Source organism: Sus scrofa, chromosome 11, assembly GCF_054392235.1.
Source record: "Sus scrofa isolate SSC_HxYL_T2T_F1_AM1 chromosome 11, Sscrofa_HxYL_maternal_Yorkshire_Landrace_v2.0, whole genome shotgun sequence".
In the NCBI taxonomy this organism is placed as follows: domain Eukaryota; kingdom Metazoa; phylum Chordata; class Mammalia; order Artiodactyla; family Suidae; genus Sus; species Sus scrofa.
The window spans coordinates 86,303,839-86,331,811 of record NC_139393.1 but is presented as its reverse complement, the minus strand read 5'-3'; the positions used below and the strand labels follow the sequence as shown (position 1 = coordinate 86,331,811).

Sequence of the window (27,973 nt, the reverse complement as noted above, 5' to 3'; positions counted from 1 at the left end):
AGATGGTTTACCTTCTTTATTTCACTTCGTATAATTATTTCGTAGGATCAGAAAAAATCTGTTGCAAAGTGGGCAATGCAGTCTCTTAAAACAGGTCTCCACTCCTAGATGTAGAGATTTGGTCTGGATGCATGCTGAGAAGTGGGAACTCTCTCTCTCTTTTTTCCCGGCCTCGCGTGCAGCACGCCAAAGTTCCACGGCAGGAACTGGACCCGCACCACAGAGACACCACCAGATCCCTAACCTGCTGCACAAGAAAACTCCAAAAAATGGGAAATTCTTAAGCTATGACAAGGATGTAAAGATGTGAGGAAAAATGCTGACCAGCTCCAGGACAAAGTGGAACTGGGACCCACGTGGAATCATGTACTATGGTCTGACATAGATGTCTCCAGCATCATGTCACTTTCATTCATTTCAATTTCAAAGGTTTCTTCCAAGGAAGGTCTGGAATCTGGGGTTTTCCTTGAGGTTTCCAGTGGTGCAAGCCCTGCTTCTTCCACAGTCTGTTTTTCTACCTCAAATTCCCTGAAATCCCATGGAGGTGAAATAATGTTTTTTAATGTCTTCATTGTATGCACATCAAAGTCATAACATTTTAATTTGTCTTTAATGTCTGCTCCTAGAAAGAAAAAAACAGAGTAAGAAATTCCATCACTGATCTGTCATTTCCATCAGCAGATAACACTATTGCTCCTGATTTAGATCAAATGTCCTCCCGAGAGCACAAGCATAGATCAGGATGAAAAATGTTCCAACTGTTTTCCCTGCCCTTTGATTTCTACCATGAAGAGGGAGTGTGGGGAGGCCCCCCAGAAGCACCTACAGTTCAGCTCCCAGGTGCTTCCCCCACTTTTGGAGCCAACTGGCCCTGAAAGGAGCCTGAGGGCCGTGCTCCCTTAGCTGTGAGAGGAGAACTGGGCCTAGCTCTTGGCACTGGAACAATCACAAGTCTCAGGCATAGAGAAAGCGCAGTGAAGGAAAACACATTCTCCACAAGTCAAAATCTTGAGAACAATGGATAAGAGATTTTAACGGATGTATCAGGTTCAATCATTCTGATATAAACAAAATGCCAATTTTATAGAGTTCAAATGAACAGGTTTCTGCAATAGATGTTTTGACAGATAATGACATGCAATTCTTCTTAAAAACAAAAGTAGGAGCTCCCATCGTGGTGCAGTGGTTAACGAATCCGACTAGGAACCATGAGGTTGCGGGTTCGATCCCTGCCCTTGCTCAGTGGGTTAACGATCCAGCGTTGCCGTGAGCTGTGGTGTAGGTCGCAGATGCGGCTCGGATCCCGCGTTGCTGTGGCTCTGGCATAGGCTGGCGGCTACAGCTCCGATTAGACCCCTAGCCTGGGAACCTCCATATTCCGCGGGAGCAGCCCAAGAAATGGCAAAAAGACCAAAAAAAAAAGTAGTTCAGCAGCATGGTGATTATATATGAAAGTTGCTGAGAGTAGACCTTAATAAGTTCTCCTTACAAGAAAAAAATTTTTTCTAACTTTATGTGGTGATGGATGTTAACTAGACCAATCGCAATGATCACCGCACAGCACATACAAATAAACCGTTACACTATGCATCCGATATAATATTAAATGTCAATTATACCTCAATAAAATAATATCTAATGGACAACTCCCCCCTGAACAAATGTGGAAAGTGAGGCTCAGACGTGCCCCAAAGCCACAAGGCTACAGAGTAGTAGAGCTGAGATTTCAATTCATTGTCTTTAGGATGCCAGAGCTTAAGTTCTTCTTTTGTCTTTTAAGTTTTAAAAATCGAGCCATGACATACAAACCATGAAGTGTGCAGAGTTGGATGAATTCTCAGAAGTGTGTGCACCCGCATCAGCGCCGTGACACCAAAACACATTTCCAGCCCCTGGAAAACCACTTCAGGCCCCCTCTAGGGAACATTTCCCTTTTAATCACTGCTTGATTTTTCTACCACCATTGATTAGCCCTCCTTATTGCTAAAGTTTGCATAAATGGGATGAATCAGTACGTATTCTTTTCTGGTCAAAATGTGTGAAGTTTATGCATTTTACAAGACAATTCAGTAGTCTTTTAACTGTGGGGTACTCTCCATCTCCTACTGGTGAACTTTGGTTACTCCCAGCAAGGTGCTGCTTCGAAGGAAGCTGCTATGAACAACCTCGTGTGGACTCTGGCTTACTGAGGCCCTTATTTCTCATGGACATAAACCTGGGAGCAGAACTGCTGCATCATAAGATCAGCAGGACAGGCCACTGCCCCAGCCCCCCAGTGAACCACACCTCCCAAGGCCCTTGCCCTTGAACAGCCTCCTCCTGTGTTGACTCAGCACGGAAGCACAGGACTCATTTTGATGAACAGAATGTGATGGAAGTGATCTGAGTAACTTTCAGCTTTTTCAAGAAGTCATGAAGCTTTAGTTCTTGTCCCTTAGGACCCTGAGGCCACCACGCTACTAGGAAGCCTGGGAAAAAGGCCCATGGAGAGGCTGAGCTATGTCGGTGAGGTCCCCCATGTACAAGGCATCTTGGTCCATCAGCAAGTGAATGAGACCAGCAAACGAGCCACCCAGTGACCTGCAGGATTGTGGGAAACAGGACATCTTTGCTGGCTGGAGGGGTAGGTCAGGCAGCAACAGACAACTAATATAACAGGCCTATTTCGCTCTAGTGGAAGTGTTGTTAACAGTTTCCAAAGAGGTTTTACCTGTTAATGATCCCACTAGTAATCAATAATATATGAGTTCCAGTGGCTCCACGTCATCACCAACACTAGGGACTACAGTACTTTTAACACTCAGCCGTTCTGGCAGGTTTACAGGGGTGCCTCCTATGGCTTTATTTCACTTTCCTCGTAGCTAATGGTACTAAACACCTTCATCTGCTTTGTAAATATTGGTGAAGCTTCTGTTCAACTATTTTGCCCATTTTTATTGAACTTTTACTTATTATAGGATTATCTGTAGAATACTTTGCATTCTAGACACAGGTTATTTGATGAGTCTAGGTATTGTGAGTGACTTCTCAGTGTATGATGTGCCTTTTTGCTCTTTTAACAGTATTTTGGACTCTTTATGACCAAATAGAAGTTCCTAGTTTTATTGAAACCTAATTTAGCATTTTTTCCTCTTAAGCTTTGACATCCAAATGGTACAGCCACTCCATACAAACTTATCTGATGACTTGGTAATTACTAAAAAACAACTTTAAAGAATTTCATGGCATTGTAATGTGAATGTAAACCCACTTGATACTCCACTGACGTGTCAAGATTACTATGCTCTACTCTGCACTGTAAAATACTAAGGCCAGAGCCCTTTCAGTCGTTTAATTAGAAAAAATCTCTTACGATTTTCTCCATTATGCGATTAGACTGATTCTAGTCTATTACAGTGTTTTACATATATTCTGTAACAGTATCATGCATACAGCAAGTGCTCAACTTTAAACTGAATGGATACTTAATGAATCATCAATTCCCATGTGTTCCATTGAAATAAATAGAGTTTCCTGATATGAATGTAATTAGAATGATTAGAAAGATAAACTTGTAACTTCACATGAGAATTTCAGAAACCAAAACAGAGATACAACAATCTAAAAAATGGAATACAACATCGATAAGAATAATTATAATCTTACCAATATAAGCTTCAGAATCACCAATGTACATTTCAATGCAATGACCGAGCATTGTAACAGAAAATGTATCATCTCGCCTAAGACCAAGGGCCTGCAAGGAAAGATTCGGCATAGCTATTACAAGAAAATTTATTTCCTTCTCTTTGGTTTAAAACATTCTTGCAGGACTCAATTCAAAATACTCCAGGGAATCAAGGGTAGGGGTGAAGGGGGCTGTTAGTGGGGATACAGCTGATGCCAGTGGCCATGAGGCGGTAACTGCTGAAACTGGTGATCACGCCAGTCTTCCTACTTATGTCTGAAATAACCCCCATCCAAAAAAACTTCAAAACCTGTCTCCACAAAAAGCCCTTGAAGCCTTCTGTACTAATTAAGTTACAGAGAGAGGTAAACCACACAGACATTTGAAAGATCACACAAACTACAGACTTGCTTCACCCACACTCCTGCCTGCTCAGGAAGGGTTCTGGTTATCTTAGTGTTACTTTAGGGCTTCATCTTGCCTGAAAATCTCTACCTAAGCCTTGAAAATCAGTTATAAATCTATCACTCACAAATTTATCTTTGAAATATTGCTTTTTCTCAATTTTATCTTTCTCCAAATACAGCTATTTCATCAATCTCAGGCCCATATTTTTTCAAAATCTAGTATTTCTGAACTTGAAAAGTCCTTCAACTGGTGGTTTCTTATTAGTGCTGTCAGCTGCTTGCACTTGCAATGATGGAGGCTACATCGGCAGTTAAGGGCTTGTGGCCATGTGATGGCACAGAGTAGATCACAGACCACGTGAGCAACACTGAAGAGGATGCCTGAGTTGTGGGTGTTGTCTAAAAACCTTGTGTTGACACCTTCTGGCAGAGCAAGTGCCTCTGATGGGGAGGACCCTGAGTGGAGCGTATGCACTTGCACCAGGAAAACAAGAATACTGACAACCTGGCACAAAAGTGACTTAGAAGAACCAAATTCTGTGCAGAACTGAATATCTTAATTTATTTCTTTTACACTTTCTTTCTGATGTAATACTAGAGTGATCCCTGATAAAAATCTGTCTTAAATAAGAAAAAAAAATTTCTTTTAGTCTATGTCCTAACATGTCTAAAAGAACACTTTTTTTTAAAAGTACAAAAACCCTAAGCAATGAGAAAGGACTGCAGTAAAGTTTAAATGGCAGTGTATTTTTTTTACTGAGGTCATCTTACTTGTTTAACGGCGTCTTAGATCTGATGAAACACTATGTGTGGACTAAGGGTTAGGGTTTCCTTGTGACAAATGCTGACTGTTTTGTTCACTTACTAACATGATCTAAGGGAATTAATTTTAAGTCATAAATAGAAAGACTGGCGTTCCCAAAGGGCTCCCCAATGTCCAGCCAGCTCAACTGCACAGACAAAGACCCCTGGACACTTGTGTGTCTCACACGGATGACAAGGGCACGTCTGTTCTCATTCAGTGTGTACTGCACAACATGCCATACTTTCCTCTGCAAAGAAAAGAACAAAATGCAAGGTTGCCTGAAGAATTTTAAAATGCAAATTTTAAATTGTGCTTCGTAAAGTAATAAAACATTGCCTAGAAAAGATCTTTTAAAAAGTAGTAAAAGTTCGCCATTTAAAGTTGGGCACAAACACAAGACTTACTGTGTGGAAATAGTCCACGGCATTTTCAAAGTTGCCCATCAGACTATGGATGTAGCCTATGGCAGAGTAGGTGGACGCGTTCTGAGGAATGAGCACCAGCGCCTGGCGGTGGTAGTCCAAGGCTTCGGCGTACTTTCTGTGAGAGAAGAGGGGGTGGGGAAGGGAGAACAGGAGCAGGGAGAGCAATCAGTGGGTACAGCAAAAGCCCACGATGAGACAAGAGGAACACTTCCTATCTCAGAATGAGTCTAGGCGGCTACAGGCCTCTGAGTCCACCTCAGCGCCTCCCTGCCTTCCAGCGACGGCGGGCAGGCAGCCCTGCAGGGACACGGGCTGAATCCCTGCTGAGGTCTGGCAGGAAACTGGAACCAGAGCCCCTTGGGCCTGTGCCCCATCACGCAAGAAGGCGTCTGTTATGGAGGACCAGTCTCCCACACCAGGGGCAGTTACAGCAGCAAGCAGTTTTGCTGTGAGGCCCACAGGGGCTGCTTGGAACAGCATTTTCCAAAATTCTCCAGAATACTCGCCCCGTAAATCTTTTGTGAAAGAAAATGACTGTATGCTCAGGAGTGTTTGGGAAACGCACACTAAAGACTCCAAGAAATTCTGAAAAACCTGATACATTTTCAGTAACCTCGAGTTTTTCAAACTTATTTAATCAAAGAATGTATTTTTCAGTTGTCATATGTTTATCACAGCACAAAACTGGAATCCAGAGGCAAATACTGAGTTAAAATATGGATGTGGTTTTAATTAGGTCTTACTGTCCTAATTCTTCTAAATTAATTGTGAACACTAAAATAAGTTTAATCTAAGAAAATAAAAGTTATTATAGTTCCCAATACATCTCTAAAATAAACTTATACCAACGAAGATAGTAAAAACAATTTTTTTGATGCTTGCTATATCTGAGTACCCAAGTACAAGAAAGCTAAAGAATCCCATAAAATAAAAGAAAAAAGCTACACAAAATTAAGTAAACTTTTAGTCACAAAGAATATTTCTGAAAATGCTTTTTTTTTTACTTACTTAAGCTTTCTGCAGACATGCCCCAAGTTGTTCAGCAAAGGTTCCCATTTGTCAACTGTCACCTAAAACAGAGCAACATCAGAACCACAAGTCACATGCTGCTCTTCAACCTGGCCGCCTGCCCTGTGCTATGTCACTCGTCATTTAAGGGCAGCTCTCCCGGTGACTGCACAGCACTGAGCAAGAGCGTTCAAGGTTTCTCCATCCTTCCTAGCAGAAGAGACCTCCTGAGGACTCCACTATTTCATAACCATGACTTTGTGAAGTTCAAATTCTGTATCTCCAGCCCAGAGCGCTCCATCTGCCTACAAAACATCTCAATTTAAATTTCACAAGCACTTCAAACTCAACATGCCACATGCGCATGTGCATGCATTAGTGCACGCACCTGCGTTGCCCGACACCTCGTCAGGACCCCACCTCATCGTTAACCAGTCTTGTCTGGGCCCCAGCATGCTGCCCCCTGAACCCTCTTACCGCCTCACCACCTCAGGACAAGGTACAAGACCCCTGAAGACCCATGCTCACCCATGTCGCCCCACTGCTTGACTTTCTCTGTGAATTCAAAGTCCAAGCCATACTGAATTAGCTCCAACTTTGCACACACCATTCTCTTTACCTGAAATACCCTCTTCCTTACTTCTGCCTGGCTAGTGTCCATCCTTTATGACAGAGACCTATTTCCTTGAACCCAGAAGGCTTTCGTGACCAACCCTCAAGTCTGTGTGAGTCCCTTTATTCCCTCAATCACAGCGCTTTCTGTACACTGGAATGTTACTGCCAGTCTACTTATATGCACTGACCTGAAGGTAGTGAGTATGAACCCTCTTCTCTGTTCTCCCAAAGCCTAGTTCAGAGCTCAGGACAGAGGGACACGCAGCTGACGTGCAGTAGCAGCAGAACTCAGTGAACCAAGAGACCTGCTACACGCTCTAACTCTCCTGACCCTGGCCCTGGGAGGCAGGGTCCACGTGAACAAGACAAAGCCCTTCTGGTTTTTATACAACTGCTCTTCCGTGGCCATTCTGGCATTTACTGCAGTTTGTAATTAAGTCACACAGTACCTTCCCCTCTCAGGTAAGTTTTCAATGGGCACTTTAAAGTTTAATCATATTGTGCCTTTGTATTTAAACCATTACTTTAAATATGATAAAGTGCCTTCCTATCATTAAAGCGTATCTTTTCAACTTTGTGTGGCTTACGGTAGTGCCTCTCAAACTTTTCTGTGCATGAGAATCACCTGGGGATCTGCTAAAACTGCAGATCTGGTTCAGCAGGTCTGAGGCTCTGCACTTCTAATGAGCTCCCAGGTAACGCTGATGCGGCTCGTCCAGTCTGAGTAGCAAGATCCTAAGGAATTCAAGTCTTAGGAAACTGGCAAGGTGATAAGTGGTAACCCTAAATTAACAAAAACACACGTATTATCCCAACCACTCAAGACTGAGCTGCGGAAGACCTGCTTTATATACATACACATGCAAGCACACAGAAATACCATGTTTGGGGGTTCCTATGACAAACAGGAAGAGATCAAAATAAACAAAGCTCTGTCCACAGGACTGCCACCTGGCAGAGGGCCCAGTGGAGCTGTGTCTGTCTCAGTAAAGAGGAACTCATAGGCAAGGAAGATGTGGGCTGTGGAGAAGTGTGCCCAGGTAGGGACAGGACGAAACTGAGAAGTGATTAGCAGAACACAGTTAAGACAACACAGGTGTGACTAAAAACAATCAGGAACCAGAGAACAGCAACATGCAAATCTCTTACCTACAGAAGTTTACAATATCTAAAGCTGTTATCATTTTAACATCACACCAGTGTTTCCACATCCATGCTAGCTGGAAAGTTAATTCATGCATCCTTCATACAACACAACCTAGTTAAAGATCTAAATATATGTTAAGTACCAGGTAAGAAGAGCAAGAATAGGTCTCACTGTAATGACACCTGGCCCTACTCCTGCTGAAGTGGGATCTGCTGGTATATTTACCCAGTAATCAAAGATGAGGCTGCCTTAAGTTCTGCACAAGGACGTCAGAGGCGACAGTGCCTACCACTTGCCACTAGTCATCACATGTTCCCTGTATCAAATAATCACCAAATATATTCTGATTACTCCCACATATGAGAACTAGAACTTCTTAAGAAACAAACTGCCAACATCTGCCCTCTCGTTAGAAATAAACTCATTTTGTGCTATGGTCACACCACGACAAGTCAAACAGTAAGACACTTGCTATGATAGATATTAGGGTGTTATATTCTAGACAAGATAGACTCTCTGGTATCATTTTTCTCGTTGAATACTAAACAGACTTATGGGTGTGTGCGTATGTGTATGTGTTTGTAGATATTACATAGAATACCTCATTCCCAATTGCTTTAATTTTTTCCAAAGCATCGAGAAACCATTTTTCTGCTGTTTTCCATCTAAAATAGAGGGAGGAAAGGTTACAAGTTATTCAAAATTAGCATAGATAAACATTGAAAGAAAAATTTGAATATCTCTTTCTAGTAATATTAAAATGAAATGAGGTAAACTCCTGTAAATAGTTCATTTAAATTCAAATTGAAGTGAGATGAATGATTATTTTATGGCATTAACATCACAAGAGTTCAAGATTTTAGGAGATATAATATATTCTCATTATTATCAGTAATTAGGTTCTATAAAGGCACTGTGAACACTGCTTTGGCCAATACTGAACCACTGCTCCCAATGGAAAAACTATGAACCTCGGCTCACAGGTTGAGCTGTTCAATTACCCGTTTCACGCATGCTTCTGTTTGGCAACACCTTACTTAAGGCATATTTTCAATTCATTAACATTGAACTCATGGCCAAAACCACTGTAACACATGCCTGAAACAAAGCTTGGCTAATGTATGTATTCTGTCCAAAGCAATCACAGCCTTCCTGTGATTAGGACACTAGACAGCACTGTGGCACACCACTTGGGGACCTTTTTAAACTGTGAAATAACCAACAAAAAACACAAAAATGGGGAGGGGGGGACAAGATAGATTGCAAAGAGAATACTTATTCCCAGTATGAGAGTGGAAACAAGAAGGCAGAGCATCTTGTTTGACCTCAGCTGGAAACACCTGCACATTTGCACATGCGAAAACACCACCAGTATTGACTCTGGGTGACACATAAATTGACTATACAATAAATTACTGCTATACGTTTTCAAAGGCTCCGAAATCTTTTTATAAATACTAGAAATCTAAATTTTATTTTTTTTGTCTTTTGTCTTTTTTTGTTGTTGTTGCTATTTCTTGGGCCGCTCCCGCGGCATATGGAGGTTCCCAGGCTAGGGGTTGAATCGGAGCTGCAGCCACCGGCCTTCGCCAGAGCCACAGCAACGCCGGATCCGAGCCGCGTCTGCAACCTACACCACAGCTCACGGCAACGCCGGATCCCTAACCCACTGAGCAAGGGCAGGGACCGAACCCGCAACCTCATGGTTCCTAGTCGGATTCGTTAACCACTGCGCCACGATGGGAACTCCTAGAAATCTAAATTTTAGAATGCATACAAACATCAAAAACACGCTAAAGTAGTACTAATTTACTGTTTTTAAGTTTATGTACAGTTTAGCACAAAGGACTAGGGACAGTTCTTTGAGTACAACACTCAATTGCTTATTCCAGCAACATCCAAAACTACAGTAAGCCTCAACCACTGGGCGGGAAACTCAGAGATTGGGCCATTTTAACTGGTTTAATTTGTGGATTAACTAGTAACTGGAAAGGAAACATTTTTGTTTCAAAATTGTAGGAAATCTTTCTCAAAAGCATGACTCCAACTCCTAGTCAACAGAGAAGACCAGGGATTCTGCAGTGCCTCCAGGCACCCACTGAGTCCAGTGACTGACCTGAGGTGGCAACAACTGTCCAGTCCTAGAACTAAGAGCCTGTGACAGCCCACAGTAAAGGTACCAAAACGCAGGATTAGTATTTTTAAAGAATTCCATCGTAACACTTGCTATTCTCTTTTTACACTGTCCATCTCCTTCTCCTAAAATAAAACATCTATAAGGAGTCACCCTGATCAGTTAAAACTCCAGTGACTGAGGTTTTGCTCGATTTACAAAAAGGAAACAAGGGCTTTTGACCCTTCGGTACTTACTCTCCATTCTGGAAGGCAACCACACCAACCTCATGCATAACAAAAGGATCTTCTGGTGCAATGCTTAGAGCTTGGCCAAAGAATCGTTCAGCTAATTTTGAGTTATTGGTCAATCCATATTCTAATCCAATATAGAGCATTGGCAAATGACACCTAAAAATATTGGAAAATTCAGATATTCAACACCAAAATCGTGCAACTTAGCAGATTTCAAATCCCATCTGCACAATAATTTTAACATAACCAAAACCAGAGTGATTACTTTTTTCCAACACTTCATTCACTAATACTTAATGGATGTCTAACAGGCCTTCAGACTAATCAGGTGCCCCTTCCAGAATCTAGCACAACCTATTTGCCCTTACTTTTTATTACTCTAGAGTAAAAGGACAAAAACAAATCCCCTCTGAAGCAGAAGGGCAGGTCCCACTGTGCTAATGCCCATGCTCCCAGCTGAGATGTCCTCCTCTTGCACCTTGACTGACTCAGCAGCACATCCGCACAACTGTGCTCCAGCTCCACTTCCCTAAATGAAGCTGCTTCAGTCCTCACCTAAATACCTCCCTGGCCTTCCACCCCAAGGTGGACTTCCATTCAGTTGGTTATTATCAGTTCTATGCGGAACAGCTCTGAATTATTTCCTATATAGTCTACTGCCATACCCTCTGAAACAGTTCTAGGCAGAGTAACTGATTTTAACTGAATTTTCATCTCTCACCCTGTCATACCAGTGATCACAATAAGATAACCTTTCCTTGAAGACGGATCTGACACATCAGTGACTACTGACCGCTTGATGCACATGTTTTGGTCTAGAACCATAACTAAAGTTATGACTGTATCATGTACACAAGCGTCATGAAGAGCCTTCACATGTCTGTATCTGGAGGGAGGACTTCTGAAATACATAGTTAGGAGCTCCCAAAATCTGTTCCTCCATGAGAGCAGCAAGAACACTGCCAAATGTCAAAACAAACTTTCCCAGAACTCTGCAAGCTAACTAAAGACTTATGAAAGTCTGAGGAATGTGAGGAATGTTTATTCTAGAAAAACAGCTGTTCTCAGTAGGATCGGCAAACTGTGATACTTAACTTGTCTGTTTCCTCTCTCCCTTTCCTAGCTCCGCATCAGCCTAAAAAACCAGCAGCCTGACAGCCCTGGAGGGGACAAAATGAGTCTGGACCTCCTAAAATACCCCCACAGAGAACTGTCACTATTTGACCCAGCTGGCAGCTCCCCAGAAGAGCCCCATTTACAGACTGTCTTTGACCTGACTCAAAGTTCAAGCAGAGAAATGTCTACCCCAGAGCATCTGTTGAAAACAATCGGTGGTAACTGTTTAACATTAACCTAGGACAGCTACATTCACACCGAAGCAAACAAGAGGCTGACCAAAAACTTAAAAGGAAATCTGGGGAATAAGAGTCAATAGGGGGCTTTCAAGAACCCCAACATTTTCCTAGGGCTCCAGAATGTCACAAAAAGGGCTATAAGCATGCATAGAAAGAACTAGAGGAGGCCCTAATCTCTCATCTCTGGATGACCCTGAGGCTCAGGGCAAGCAGCAAGGCAGAATTATTAACCAGGGGACAGGGAAGGCATGTCTCTACACATGCACAGGTCCTTCAGAAAAGGGGGGAACACTCGGCTTAAGACATAGAAAAAACTGCTGAGCTAATGGAGCAGAGACTTCAGTGCCTCACAAGACAAGGGACACAGACTTGACAGAATTTTCAAAAGCCCAGCAAAGCTGCCAAACAGCCACAACAAACTGTAAGAACAAACCCTGGGGTAGGGTAGCATAAGTCTGATTTCCAGAAATGCTACATTATACTGCTCTAAATGCCCAGTTTCAACAAAAGACAGAGACAGGCAACAAATCAGGAAAGTATGGCAATACATGTACATAGAGGGATAAAAGCAGGCAACAGAAAACCCTGGACGAAGACCATATACTAGGTTTACTAGAAAAACACCTGAAATAAGCTATCTTAAAATATCCAAAGAACTAAACGAAATGATGTCTATAAAACTAAAGCATGAGAACAAGGTCTCACCAAACAGAACAACAGATTAAAATTATAACAAAAAACAAAATAGAAAATCTGGTAAAATAACTAAATAAAAACTCACTAGAAGGATTCATGAGCAGTTTGAACAAGCAGAAGAAATGAGCGAATGTGAATAAGGTCAAACAAGATCACTCAGTCTGAGGAAGAGAAAGATACAAGAAGGAAGAGAGATGAACAGTCCCACAGACTTAAGGGACACCACCAAGTGCATCAAGAGCCCCATAGGTGGAGGGAGAAAGTAAGGTGCAGAAAGAATATTTCAGATGAAAGAATATTTGGACCAAATATACCCCAAAGCTCAAAAAAAAAAAAAAACTCCCAAGTAATCCCCACCTAGATAAATCACAGTCAAACCCCTCAAAAAGACCAAATAAATAATCTTTAGAACAGTAACAAAATAAAACATTAAGATAAACAACTGACTTCTAGGAGATAACAGTGTGGTGCAGCAGAAACCGATCTGACTAGGAACCATGAGGATGTGGGTTCGATCCCTGGCCTCACTCAGTTAAGGGATCTAGCACTGCTATGAGCTGTGGTGTAGGTAGCAGACTCGGCTCAGATCCTGTGTTGCTTTGGCTGTGGCATAGGCCAATGGCTGATTTGACCCCTAGCCTGGGAACCTCCACATGCTGTGGGTATGGTCATAAAAAGCACAAACAAAAAAAACAAAAAACAAAAAAAACACTGACTTCTAATCAAATACTTGGTGGCCAGGAAGACAGACAGGTAATGGTCAAAGTACTGACAGAAAAAGAATGACAACCAAGAATTTTATATCCAGCAAACCTAACCCTTGAAAATGTAGGTAGAATTAAGACATTCTCAGGGAAACAGAAACTGAAAAATTTTGTTGCAAACTCACCTTACGAGAAATATTACGGGAAGCTCTGAGGCTGAAAGGAAGTGACCCCAGACAGTAACCTAACTCCACACAGAGTACCGGTAAAGTGATTATGTGACAACAAAAGATAGTATAAATGTTTCTTTTCTTAACTGCCTTAAAAAGCAATTGTGGGAAGCAATCTGATTAGGCCTATCAAACACAGAAATGTAATGTTTACCACTAACAGCACAAAGGAAATGCTGAGAGTTAAGCTGTACTGGGGGAAGGAAATGACACTGACTAGCATTTCAAATCCACAAGAACAAATGAAGAGAACCTGAAATGCTTAAAAAAAGAAAAAAAGTCAATGTAAATAAATATATACCTGTTGCCCCTTATTCTCACAGCTTCTCTGAAAAACACTAGGATAATTAAAACAAGGGATAATTGAGAATTCACTAGCAGACCTGCCCAACAAGAAATATTAATGGGAGCCCCGCAGGCTGAAATGAAAGAGCACTAGATGGTAACTCAAATCCATATGAAAACAAAGAGTTTAGTCAAAGTGACCACATAGGGAGGTATAAGACAGTGTATGTCTGCTTGCAACTCTTCTGCTTGATCTGTTCAAAGTGAGATGGTGGTGTAAAGTAAGAGATGTCTGGGTTTTGTCCCCAGCTGCCCACACAGAGTTCCTAAAAGCCTTGGAATTTCATGAGTGAAGGGAGTGTCTTTTGTTATTCATAATAAGCCCTTTCCGAGAACACCTGAGTTTATGTTCATGCAGGGACTTAAAGTGGGGCTGGTCACCAGGAAGACCACTTTCAGCTCACTCACAGCTCTCCTAGGAGGGAAGCTGGAGACTGAGCTCTAGAGCTTCCGGCTTGGTGAACACATGGAGGTGCTGGGAGAGTGGTGCCCAAAGAAGGAATGGAAACTCCGTGCACCCCCACCCCATACCCTGCCCTATGTATCTTTCCCAATTGGCTATTCCTGAGTTGTATCATTTATAATAAGCAAAATGTTTTCCTGAACTCTATGAGTTGTTCTGGAAAATTATCAAACCTTAGGAGGGGGTTGTGGGAACCCTTGATTCGCAGCCAGTGAGAAGTACAAGTCATTAATTAGCATTGGTTTTGACTCTTAGCTAGTAACTAATAACAACTAATAACTGTTCTGGGTTTGTGAGCACCCAGAATAGCAAAATAAAATGAGCAGACCCTAGCTAGCATCTGCTCATAAGAAACAACTTTCATTAAGTTATGTGTTTACAAGATTGATAAATTAGGGCTATGCGCTTTAGCAAAGCACTGGAAAGGGTCTCATACATCTTGGTGACCGGGATAGACAGAGTGTGAGGACCATTTAGGTAGATCAATAACTGGCTGAACAACCTGAACCTGGAGGATCATTCCAGTAAAATGTTAATATAATGGTCTTATGGACCGAAGGAAGGAATGTGTGGCCCTCCCCCACACCAATTCTTATGTTAATACCTAACCCCCAATGACTGCATTTGGAGAGTGGGCCCGTGAGGAGATAACAAAAGATAAATGAGGGCATAAGGGTGGGGCCCTAATACAACAGAGCTGGTGCCCTTATAAGAGGAAGAGACACAAAATCTAGTTCTCTGGCGTTCCCGTCGTGGCGCAGTGGTTAACGAATCCGACTAGGAACCATGAGGTTGCGGGTTCGGTCCCTGCCCTTGCTCAGTGGGTTCACGATCCGGCGTTGCCGTGAGCTGTGGTGTAGACTGCAGACGCGGCTCGGATCCCGCGTTGCTGTGGCTCTGGCGTAGGCCGGTGGCTACAGCTCCGATTCAACCCCTAGCCTGGGAACCTCCATATGCTGCAGGAGCGGCCCAAGAAATAGCAACAACAACAAAAGACAAAAAGACAAAAAGACAAAAAAAAAAAAAAAAAAAAATCTAGTTCTCTGCCATTTGAGGACACAGTGAGAGGGGAACCACCTGCAAGCCAGGAAAAGAGCCCTCAGCAGGAACCACATAGGTGAGACAGCCTCATACCTGTGAGAAAATAAATTTCTGTTGTTTAAACCACCCAGTTTATGGTATTTGGCTACGGCAGCCTGAACAGACTGATACACTTACGGAGCCAAGACCTCAAACTCGGTCCTGAATCTGAATTGTGAGTGAAGCCACATAAATACCTCTTGGATTTAAATAATGACTTTGCTCATTAATACCTTCATTTTGGTAAGAGCATGTGAAAAACAGCTCCCATGGACCACTAGCTAGGTATCAAATTCATATATATCAAATATAACATAACTAAAAAAGCTGGGACCATAAATAATATAGAGACAGAACTGGGCACCCAATGAGTCTGATAGTCTGTAAAGGTAAATCCAACCTAATGAGATGAAATCCAATGCAGAGATATGTGTAGTCCTACTCCTGAACACAACAAGCAAATAAGCGAAGGCAGCTAGCTTACTGAGCGCTTTCGATGTGTCAGGTGCTGATCAGTCTTAACTCGGTATTATACAGTATATTCCTCACAGAAAGCCTACATCTATTACTCTTATCTATTTTTCAAGAGAGCAAATAATCTGCCAAGATGAGTAGGCAGTCTGACTCCAGACCAGACCTCTGCACAGAGATGGGGCAGCGGTCAGCAGAAACGGCCCGCATGAAGATGACGTGGGGTGGAACCAACAAGTCCAAGAGTCTATAGAAATGACAGCAATACATACTCCCCAGAGTACATGCTCATGGGCACACACAGCTGATAGCACTCAACACTGACGAAATCTACAAGACCACAAACTCAGTCCTGAATCCGAATTGTGAATGAAGCCACGTAAATACCTTTTGGAGATAAGTAATGACTTTGCTCATGAACGCTTTCATTCTGGTATGAACATGTGAAAAACAGCTTCCATCTTACCCCCGTCCCTTCACCTGATCTGCTAGTTCCCTCTCTAACTACAGAAAAGTGCTAGGCTAACACCACTCCAGCTTCTTTCCCCCATCTCCACAGTTATTTTACAATCACAAGCTACTGACAAGAGGCAAGTGCTATATTTGTGTTTAGTTGAGCAATCAAAGGGCAGAAATAGTAATAAAAACTTCATTTTGTTGAATCAACCTGCTCTGCGCACCCTTTCATCAGCTGTGCTGCTGTGAAGTAAGCAGCCATTGCTTGGTCGTGTTCACTCTCAACTGCAAACGAATGCCCGTATGCTATCCAAGCCGGCCCATAGGTCTTCTCAAGCGTCGTGGCTTTGCTAAAACAAGAGATTTCATTCAAGTATGTAATACTCATTCTTACATTAAGTTAATTTTATGTAAGTTGATGGTTTCGAGGACATTAATGAAAAGTGAGTTAATATATTAAACACTAATGTAAAATGTTAAGTCATTTGAAATAAAACAATATTTAACAGTATAAGCAAAATGTTAAATAATTTTAGGAGAGGTCCACAACTTCTTAGGTACTGTAGTGGAAACCATGAGCTTTCTGGACAGATTTACAAATATTACTTAATTTAGGAGCTTCATTTCAAAACCTAGTAAATACAGGGTGGCAGCAGCAACCAATTAATGAAGGCTTGTTTTGTGCCAAGTATGCATCATCTCACCCTAACAACCTTCGAGATATGCTGCTATTTATATTTTAAGGATAGGTATACTGTGACTGGAAAGATTAAATGACCTCCTACAGATGATTAAGAGAGTCACCCTGGTTCCATGGACAGGACTAGTCTTAAAAGAGTTTTCAATTACGTGACCCACAGTAAAAAATAAAGAGAAGATATCACAAAACACAGAAAACATAAATGGTGAGATTGCAGCTTCCTAGCATTTTATTTTCTAAGTTGTCTTTTCCCAAATGTTCCCTGTTGCATCAGTGAATAAGCACACTAAATCAAAGAAGCATAGTTCAAAAGAACCATTACAACATGAATCATCCTACTCCTGGAAAAATCGAAAGCACGTTTCTTAAAATGTTTAACACTCAGTCAGCCAGAGTTCTCCCTATTCCTCCTGGTGCAGGATCCTTTCTTTCCACCTCATCAACTGTCCTAACAATCCCGGGGTATAATCACGACATAATTCCCAGTTTTACAGAAGAGAGGGAGGGTCAGAGAAATGAACTCTCTCAAGGAATTATGGCTAGTAAGTGGAAGAGCGCATTAGAATTCAAGTCTGTGAGTTCCTGTTGTGGCTCAGCAGGTGAAGAAACCAACATGGTATCCGTGAGATGGCGGGTTCAATTTCTAGCCTTGCTCAGTGGGTTAAGGATCCGGCATTGCCACAATGTGTAGCGTAGGTCACAGATGTAGCTCGGATCTGGTGTTGCTGTGGCTGTGGTGTAGGCCAGCAGCTGAAACTCCAATTCAACTCCCGGCCCAGGAACTTCCATATGCCAAAGGTACGCAAAAAAGAAAGAAAAAAGAAATTCAAGTCTGTGTCCAAAGTTTATGAACTTGTCCAAAGATCCATTTTCTATTTCGTTCACATGCAGGAAATCACAGGTATTATTATACATTAAACCTAATTAATTCTTCACATCCTACACCTTTTTCTATACTTAAGTCATTGAATTACACTGGTTAAGTAGCTTGATTGGGCTGCATGGAGTTCCTTAAGCTAAAACCACAGCAGATCCTTATATAAAGCAGTTCACTGTGCCAAGAATTCTGTTTTATAGTCATATTTAGTGACCCTAACCTCACATAAGTTTCAAGTAATTTCACAATTAATAAAAGAAGTCCTGGAGGAGTTCCTATCGTGGTGCAGTGGAAACGAATCTGACTAGGAACCATGAGGTTTCGGGTTCAATCCCTGGCCTCACTCAGTGGGTTAAGGATGAGGCATTGCTGTGAGCTATGGTGTAAGTCACAGACATGGCTTGGATCCAGCGTGGCTGTGGCTGTGGTATAGGCCGGCAGCTGTAGCTCCGATTAGACCCCTAGCCTGGGAACCTCCATATGCTGCAGATGCAGCCCTTTTTAAAAAAAAAAAAAAAAAAGTCCTAAGAGTAAGAGGTTAGTAGTGTCTCTATAAATGAAAACGAACGTTCAGAATACTTTGTGTTATTCCCTATTGTCTCATATTTATTCTCATTTGTGAATAAAAGTTTAAATACACCATAAGCTCCTTGAGAACAAGGTCTACACCAATGACTACCTTTATCTCCTCTCGTGACATCTTATAAAGAGCACAGTATGTACTGAACGCAACTGAACAGAATCAGGGAAAAACATTTACTCCTTCATGTTGCTTTTAAAGTACTAACTACTGCATTAAAGCAGACCACCAAGAAATCCCTTCTTCACTACAGAGGAAGGAAGAGACTAAGTTCATACCTGAGGTATCTTCTGGCATGTTCGTTTTTATGACCGACCATGAGATAATAGCATCCCACTGCAAACCAAGACACCTAAAGGGTTTCAAACATACCATGACCAAAGATGTGTAACCTGAAATCAGGAATCTATAACAGACCACATGTTCCATCACACAGACACAAAGGGCAATCAGTGCACAGTCTGGTAAGTTATCTGCCAAATGCCATGTGAGAAAGCTAAGGAGTTACCAGCAGTGCTTCTGAGAGGTGGGAGTGTGGCTTTCACATTCAATACTTAATTTTTCCTGTTTGTTAAGTATTTTAAAACAATAAGCATACGTAAGTTCTGTATCAGAAAAAATATTTTTGTTTTAAGTTATTACTAAAAAATACTTTCATAAACTGAAAAATTAATGTTGCTTCTAATTATCATAAACACTAGGAGATTCTATTCCAACACCTTAAAATAAAATATCACCATCTTGAACTTAAATTTAGCCTGTCTGAACATTAGTTATTTTCTTAAAGTTCAGGTAAGAAAAAAATGCTTTAAGAAAAAATAGGTTTATGTTTACTTACAGGATTACTAGGATATAAATCCACCAATTTATGAGAAAGATAGAAAAGTTCTACATTAGAGAAAGAGAAAAAAAGAATAAAATTATTCATATTAAATGAATTTTAATTCTTCACGATCATATAAATTTTGTTCACACAGCAATGATTTCATACTTTTGTTTATTCCTAGATAAAAAATCCAGTTACTTAATGCAATATACAAACTCCACAGGGCAGATACTATGGCTGTTTCATTTATCCCCCACCCCAACTCCTCATCCCAGGTGCTAAGCGGGTGCTGAGTGCTTGCTGAGTCACTAGAAGACTGGATAAATAGCAAGTGACAAAGCACTTCACATGCTTAAGAGGTGATTTCAAAGAGCCTCACCTGTCTTAAACCCCATGTCTCTTACTCCACGGGCCTATGGTGGCCCATCTTAACCACCCACGACCAATTTGGCTACCAAACTCTCCAGCTTATCAAATCAGCAAGATGATTTCCTCAAGGGTAACACAAAGTCTGGGCATGTTACAATGACGTTTCCCGCGGCCCACAGACCAGGGTGGCTGGAGAGCCTGCATCCCCAGCAAGCTTACAGGGATGAGTTGCTGCTGGTCCACAGACCACTTTGAGTAGCAGGGCTCAGAGCTGGAGTGTGTAGCTATTTTTCCAAACTCACTATTCGGTTTAAAAGATTTAAGAGTGAACACAGCCCAAAAACTCTAAATGTTTCTAAAACGTTTAAGTACAGAAAAAAACAGCAAAAAATCCACCCCCTTCTAATTCCTAAACAGTTACCGACTCTTGCCATATCAGCTTTCTTACAGATTTTCCAAGAAAAAGAAAAAAGACAAAACTGGCACCCAACACTCTAAAGCTGACATGCCTTAGAGCACAAATTACATATGACAAAAGGAAGCAGGAAGTAGAGGAAAGAAATAGCATGTTCTGCTAGGATAAGAGAAGAGACTGTTGTTTACTTTGATAAGCATTTCTTCCCCCAGGTATTACCTGCAATCTCAATCATCCAGGAGGTTGTATGATACGAAAATCTCAAGAGTTAACAGAGTGGTTTTTGTCTTAAAAGTTATTATTTCAATTAACAAAACCTCTTACCATTTGCTTTATTCAGCTCCACAAGTGTCCCTATATGCACAGGTAAACAATTTGCATGGAAAGGATCTTTTTCCATTACTCTGAAAGTTAAAGGATCACATTACCACCCTAGAGTCAGCACATAACAGCACTCGTTATAATCAGCTATACTTAGGTCATCACTACATTATGTACAATACTGCCGGTTATAATACTTTTTGAATTTCTCATCTTCATTATCTTCGAAGCTTAATTCACTTAAGGCAATGTTTAGATTATAACAAAAGGGAAAATCCTGATTTATTCAGAAGGAATAAAAATAAATATGACCATGTACATTTACTTTAAATCAACAGAACTGTACCACATAAAATAAGTGGTCTTAATTATTTAGAAGGATCAAAAATAATGAGATATTAAATAGATCCTGTCAATTAAAACTTTCGAATTCAAGGATTTTAAGCAACCCCAAAGATTTGTTAAAAATAGTATATGTAATTTACCTAAAGGACAAGTGTAAACTACGTACACTAAAAAACTGGTGTCGGGGGAGGAGGCTTGGCTAGTCAATGACCCTGACACGCAGTACCTATAGGATTTTATCTCTACTTTAATGAAGAATGGACTTTATAAACCTATGTGCCAGGATGGTACTGTCAAACTTGCAAATTATCAACTGCATGCTCCCAAGTTAACGGCACAAAGCAACACATGTACACAAGCCTGTGTCTATAAGCTGCTCTTCTGAGACAGCACCCCCAGGGTACTCTGCAAATGGAAAAGGCAGCTTAAATTATCATCCACCAGTTTGAGATTTAGAAAACACGTCCTACACACTTCTTATGTAAGATGGTGTGAACTCTGTGTTCCTCTCACAAGTTAAGTGGAAGTACTTACACAGAAGTAAGCTTGTAGCACATTTTAAAATCACAGTTATAATAATGTCTTTCGGCTAAAGACACGACCACATCCAGATTCTCCTGCAAACCATCTACAGACTCAGGAATAACACTTTCACTGGGCTTATTATACTGAAACAGAGAAATGCAAACAGCTCAGTGAGCAACAGCAGGCAGGTCAAGGCAGACTCATGTGAGTTGCAAATCAACAAGCCTAACTCTTGTCTCAATTTTATCACAGAATTCCATGGTAGAAGTATTTTACAAAGTAGAAGCTGAGAAAGAGCACAAGAAAAAAACACCTCATTTTCAGGTATTATGCCATTAACCAATAGCGCAATCTTTTATAAGTATGAGGAATGCCTGGGAGGAAGACAGGTATTTTGGGAAGCTTTTTTTTAGGAATCATCATATGTTTTAAATAATTTGAACCTATTCTTATATATGTGTAAAATAAAAATTAATTTTAAAATTCTTAACTAGTAAAAGAATAGCGGCCAAATTTAATGAAAGAAATAAGATTATTTGCATAAAGCAAATACTAACTTGGTGTTTTTACTTACCTTTTTTAATTTGTTCTCGAATAGAAAACGCAGCAATTCTTGCTCTTCAGTACAGAGTTTGCTAAGAGGTAGTGATTCAAGAAGTTCTTTTTCTAAAAAAGTGCAGAAAAAAAAGAATGTCCTCAATATTTATTGAGGAGGAAAAAAAATCAAAAATGAGAAGCATTCTTCTATGGTTCTTAGTCTAAATAAATTGAACTCAAAAGAGAAAATAACAAGATCAAATGTAAGGGAAAAGACAGTGGCTCCAGACCCAGGTAATGAGAACCACCTTGAGGGCTGTATAAACCTCCTAGGCAATTCTATTCATCACAGACTTAGGAACCACCAGCCCAGTTTCCCAGCCTCAGCACTACAAATCCTGGGTGGACAACTCTCTGCCATGCTGGCTGTCCTATGTACTGCAAGGTGTTTGCAGGATTGCTGGCCCTACTAGATGCCCCCGGCAAGCACCGCCCCCCCCACCCCGGCCCTGGTTGTGACAATCAAAACTCTTCCCAGATACAGCCAAAACGTCCTCTGGGGGCAAAATCACCCTGGTTGAGAAGCGCTCATTAGGCTAAAACAAGTATGAATCCCATTAACACAGTATCTCCATTTTCTGTTTCTCTCATTCATCCACCTCACGACACGGCAACATGCTAGGTCAATGGTTCTCAGCCCTTGCTGTACCTTAGGATCATCTGATACCAGGGCCACCACCAGATTCTGATTCAACTGGTCTGGACTGGGACCTCCACACTGATGTTTGTATGACTCCTTTGGATTTAAAGTGCAGCCAGGCTGGGAATCAGTGAGTCAGATACTAAATTCTTACACAACCTCTAATCTCTCATCACATCATAATCCCCCAAAATTCTGACTGCAGGAGGCACTGCACAACTGTGTATTCTGCAACGTGTTTCATGTGTGAAGACACGAATGAAGTTAATAGTTTATTTAAACCTGTGCATAACTTGCTCTTACAGATTTCAAAGGGAAAAAAAAAAAACCAAATGATATTAATTGTGCTAAACATAAAGACACCTGGGTTTCCAAACCTTCTTGGGCTGTCAACATGTGGTGTGATGTTAACAAATCAAATGCTTCAAAGCAGTAGACATCAAGCTTCAAAGCTTCCTTATAGCTGTAGGTAGCAAGAGTTCGGTTATCTAGAGCATCGTAGATTTTCCCTCGTAAAAGACAAATAGAACTCTTTATCTGTTGGAAAAATGATGAGTCATATACTGAGTCACTGTTAAACTTAATTTTTCATCAAATATTATATATTAGCCAAAGGCTGAGACTTTTTTTTAACACCTAAAAGGTCTTCTTCCATCCCAATGTCAGACATAAGTCACAGAAACATGAAAGCAGAAAACAACTTCTCTAATCTACCTCCCCTGTGCTCTCCTCACTGTCAATAAACCTTTAAGACGCCACATGTCACTGCAACTGTGCCTGTTACCCGTTCTGTCTCAAACAGAGTGATGAATTAGGGACAACAAACACCGCATTTGCACATGAAGTCAAATGTGAAAACAGTGTGATAGGTAGATCTCGACCTATCAGAAAACTGACAGAAGGCTACACAGTGGTCATGAGCATGGCCTTCAGGAACTGGACGGACCTGAATCAAAATCCCAGCTGTGATACTTAAGAATGACCCTGGGAGTTCCCATTGTGGCCAGCGTTAACAAATCTGACTAGGATCCATGAGGATGTGGGTTTGATCCCTGGCCTCGCTCAGTGGGTTGGCGATCCAGTGTTGCGGTGAGCTATGATGTAGGTTGCAGATGCAACTCGGATCTTGCGTTGCTGTTGCTATGGCATAGGCTAGCAGCTGCATCTCTGATTCGACCCCTAGCCTGGGAACTTCCATATGCCGCAGGTGCAGCCCTAAAAAGAATGTCCCTGGACAAGTGATCTGAGCTCTCTGCCTGTTGCCTCTGCTCATCTTATAGCTCTGTTAGAATTAAAGGCAGTACCACCTATAGCCAGTAAACTGCTGACACAGTAGCCACCTCACCGCTATCACTAACAGGGAGACGTGGAAATCTGATTTATGTTCTAGATTCTGAACCTCGTAAGACAAATAACTGAGCTTAAAGACAGTCGGCAGCTAAAATTGGTAATGGGATGAAGGACAGTCATCATAAAATCACAATTTAAAAAATATCAGAGGACGTTATAAGATAATCTTAGACCTATGCAGTATCCTATGAGTTACTGCTAAAAAAAAGTCTCATAAAATAAATAACACATTATCAATAAATCATGTATTTCTTAGCAATTAATGGATAAGAGATCCAAAAATAATGATAATCCTCAACTCCCTCATAAACGCATTCCTTCGCAAAAAATGAATGTGTTTCTTAAAAAGAAAAACCCTAAGAACGTACAGTATTCCTGCCTTTTTGAGGTGAACAGTTAAGTGACAAAGCTCCCTCACAGACGTGCTGTAAAAGTGATAGGGAGGTGGAGGAATCGGTGGTAACAGCTCAACGGGACAGGGTTTCTTTCTTCAGTAAAAAAGTTCTCAGAGTTCCCAGTGTGGCCCGACGATCAATGGCATCTCTGCAGCACCAGGACACAGGTTCAACCCCTGGCTGGGCACAGTGGGGTAAAAGGATCCTGCATTGCTGCAGTTGTGGCATAGGTTGCAACTGCAGCTTGGATCTGATCCCTGGCCTCAGAACTTCCACATGCTGCAAGGTATCCAAAAAAGAAGAGAAAAAAAAGTTCTCAAACTGATTGTGATGAGGGCTGTATACCTCAGTGAATATACTAAAGGCCAATGTACCATTCATTTCAAATGAATGAACTGCATGCTATATGAATTATATCTCAAGACAGTGGTTAAAAAAAAAAAAAAAAAAAAAAGACTAACAACCTAGATTAGTAACCCCACCGTGGATGTTATTTATCACAAAACAATTTGCAATTTCATGTAGATATGAAATATACAAACTGAAATACACAAAACAACAAATCATAACACCAAACCACTCCCTGGAAAGAAACAATCTAAGGTAATCGAGGTTTCCTGGAGGTGGGTACAAAACACTGTGGACAGGAAATGTTATTCTTCCACCTGTGGGGAGTACTTTAAGGCATCAGATGTGAGAAGAGCAAGTTAATTCCATCTATTTCAGATTTAAGCATCTGAGGACATAATTACAACTTCTAACTGATGGCTGAGAAATATCTCAGAATCTTTCTGGGCTGGGAAAATTAAATAAATTGGCAACCAAACTATTTTAACATGGTTATAATCAAACAAAAGAAGGTGATATGTTTGCCAGGTTACATGAGTGATGCTTACTGATGCTACTGAAGCATGCCTATTACAGTATTACTCACTGAGGACTGTGACATTTCCCAGTCACTGGAGGGGTCTTTCAAGCCACTTTCATCCTTTAAGCATTTCTCAAATAGCCTTTTGTTGATCGGCTCCTCCATATCAAGAATATCAAGAGCCTGCTGATGTTCTTTAGCAGCAAACTGTATACAAAACAGAAATACCAAAAAAAAAAAAAAAAAAACAGAAATACCGTTCACTGTGTGACTTCTGACACTAGATACACACATAAACACTGAAGATTTTTAAAGGGTTTTCATTGTTTAAACTTACAATGTCTAAAGTGGAATTTTCTTCATGCACGTCAGTTTTTAGTGAATGGAGAATCAATTTCTCACATACATGACAGTTGCACAACAGTCACATCATTACAACTTTACCAAAAAAGCTGAGAGCATATACTTACATGGCATCTAGCTGCAAGGTAGCGACACGCTTCATACAACTAGGAAAGAAATAATCTGTTAAAACAGCGAGCAAGAGAACATGCATCTTTACTCAAAAAGAAAACTATAAGCACAAAGTGAAGAAAGCTATTTTCATAATTTCTCCTTTTACCTTTGCAAAGAAAAAAATTTAGTTTTTTTTAACCCATATTTGTCATGAGCCTACTGCTTAATAGGCACCAAGGATTCAAAAAGGAATCAGAATCTGCCCTCAAGGAGGTTGTAGCAGGGAAGACATAAACACAGCATATAGTTTCCTTCATAAACTATGAAAATATGAGTCAGTTGAGTAAGAGAACATCTGTAAGAGAGAGGGTAACCGAGGAACTGGTCAGCATTCCAGGACTGAGTCTGAGTCACCATCACACATCAAAGGAACTGCCAGGGGTCCGCAGAGTAGATACACACCACATGTACCAATGGTGCTGACAGGACAAAGAGAAATGTTCTCTTTACATTTATTAAACGTAAATAAGTTTTCTCTTTACATTTAATAAATGTAAATAAATGTAGTAATAAAAATATTACTATAAAATCTTTGATATCAATAATTCAAGAAAAACTGAATCCTTGGAAATACTTTGACATAAAAAGAACACATAACTAAACATGATGCTAATGACACTTTGAAAAGCTTTAAACAGCTTTAAGATTCATACAACCACTTACTTTGTCCAGTTTCCGTGACCGAAGTGCATGAGCTGCTCTATGATACTGCGCTGTCAGGTAAAGACACTGAGCCAACCAGTAAATGTCCTGGGGTTCCTCTGGAGGGAAAAACCACATACATGGTCAGAGGTGCAAAGTAAAGCAAGAAGACTTTTAATGATAGAGAAATGAGGGGGAAAAAAAATTTTGAATTTGTCACTCACCATGAGAAAGTGAAGCTACTTTATCTGCCCAAAATAGAGCACTCTGATACTGTTGCTGTATCCAAAAAAAGGTGGAAACTGCTGTTATTTCAATAGTTTTACACAGATATCTAAATGCTACAAGATAAATCAACAAGTCAATACAATAATTTTTTTACATGTAGTAGGGGGTCTCTCATACTGTATCTCTATCTTATATCTAAGCTAGGTTAGTTTTAGTTCAATGATACAATAAAAATATTACTATAAAATCTTTGATATCAATAATTCAAGGAGGTACTTTAAAAAAAAAAAAAACTCAACACACTGCAAAAACGTACCTAAAACAGGATAAACTCAGGAGGTATCTAAAAAGCAGATAATTTCAATGACCCTTTTGTAATATCTAGCCATTAGCAATGGTTCTCGGTCTTTGCTTCAGTCCTCCTGGATGCAAACCAGGACCTCTGCTGACAGTCAATCTAGGAGGAGAAATGCTTATGGGCCGTTAAGTGCCAGGAGGGTGGAACCAGGCTGGTCTCACTCCTCATTATATCCCCAGAGCAAGAGAAAAGGTGCTCAGGAAACATTTATTCACCTCAGCTGACTTACAGTTAACCAAAATGCAGCCCTTCAGCATGCTTCGAACATTTGACAGCAACATCTCACATCCAGTTCGGAACAGTTCACACAATACGCTTTTCCCTCACCTACTTGGTTTCCAACTTTTTCGGAGAACATGATTTACACAACTAAATGACAACATGTATTAAGCTGATGCTGCTGATTCTGGAAACACTTCTGTCCCTTAAACACTGTTTGCTGTCCATTCGAGGGCAGTGCAGGGAATGAACGTGCCGTTTATACTGAACTTTTTCTTTTTAAAGTACTGATTCTGAGACTACAGATTCGTTTTTCTCTCTATTCACTTAAATTCGGCCAAGTAAGAATTACAACTGAACTTTTCAAATATTTTCTATGAGCTAGCTAAATTCAAAGTCCACCTCGAAACTTTCCTCTTAAAAGTATCCTTCAGCTTCCACTTGGCACGAAGTTTGTACTGAGCACCGACGCGCCCCGGGTGGGCAGGCTGCGGAGCGGGGCTTGAACATGTGCAAGACTCGCCGGACGCATAGGCGGCTTCCTGCTCAGTATTCCTCTGCCTCCAGCCTGCAAAGGGCTGAGGGCCGGAGCCCTCCCTTCCGGAGCTTTACTCTGAACCAAAGCCCAGGCCCTCAGGGCTGCGCGCCACCAAGACGCCGATAGCAGCCTCCTCTGCGTACAAGGGGCTGCCTCACGAGCCCCGGGCCGCCCACCTGGTCCAGGTACTGCCGGACGCGCTTCCGCAGCCGCTCCAGGTTCATGGCTGCACGGCCAGGGTCCGGCGCGCGCCCTCCTTCCGGCTGCCGGCCGGACGTACCCCGCGCTCGGATCCTCACACCCTGTCCAACCCAGCCGGACTGCGCGCGCCGCCGGGAAACTTCCGCTCCCGACCCAGCCCCGCCCCGGAAGTCCGCCGCAAACGCATCCCCCTCTGGCGCCGGAAACGGGCGTCGCGCCGTA

At 41.4% G+C, this 27,973-nt stretch overlaps 1 protein-coding gene across 11 annotated transcripts; it reads right to left on the bottom strand.

Moving 5' to 3' along the window:
* Position 1: 1 nt before the first annotated feature.
* CDC16 (cell division cycle 16) lies at positions 2-27,872 on the bottom strand. Of its 11 annotated transcripts, none has more exons than XR_014818858.1 (20): positions 27,727-27,872; positions 26,432-26,486; positions 26,229-26,326; positions 25,520-25,558; positions 25,116-25,256; positions 22,814-22,973; positions 21,774-21,865; positions 21,209-21,342; positions 20,333-20,412; positions 19,237-19,286; positions 18,677-18,750; positions 16,453-16,591; positions 10,445-10,597; positions 8,676-8,739; positions 8,300-8,390; positions 7,553-7,710; positions 6,313-6,374; positions 5,284-5,419; positions 3,646-3,736; positions 2-622 (listed from the first exon to the last, which is right to left on the bottom strand). XR_014818858.1 is itself a non-coding variant. In XM_084981122.1 (18 exons), exons 8-18 carry the CDS (start codon positions 21,229-21,231, stop codon positions 363-365), a joined length of 1,119 nt encoding a protein of 372 aa, XP_084837248.1. In that variant the 5' UTR covers positions 21,232-21,342; positions 21,774-21,865; positions 22,800-22,973; positions 25,116-25,256; positions 25,520-25,558; positions 26,229-26,326; positions 26,432-26,486; positions 26,752-27,872; the 3' UTR covers positions 2-362.
* Between the last annotated feature and the right edge of the window lie 101 nt (positions 27,873-27,973).

Bases quoted from the DNA above. Each gene is read 5' to 3' on its own strand.
- CDC16 (XM_084981120.1), bottom strand. From the start codon at position 25,214: ATGGAGGAGCCGATCAACAAAAGGCTATTTGAGAAATGCTTAAAGGAT. The intron at 22,974-25,115 runs GTGAGTAATACT...TTTTTCCAACAG, and splicing joins GGGAAATGTCACAGTCCTCA to ATAAAGAGTTCTATTTGTCT. The intron at 20,413-21,208 runs GTAAGTACTTCC...TTTAACTTTCAG, and splicing joins TGCTACAAGCTTACTTCTGT to AGTAATGGAAAAAGATCCTT.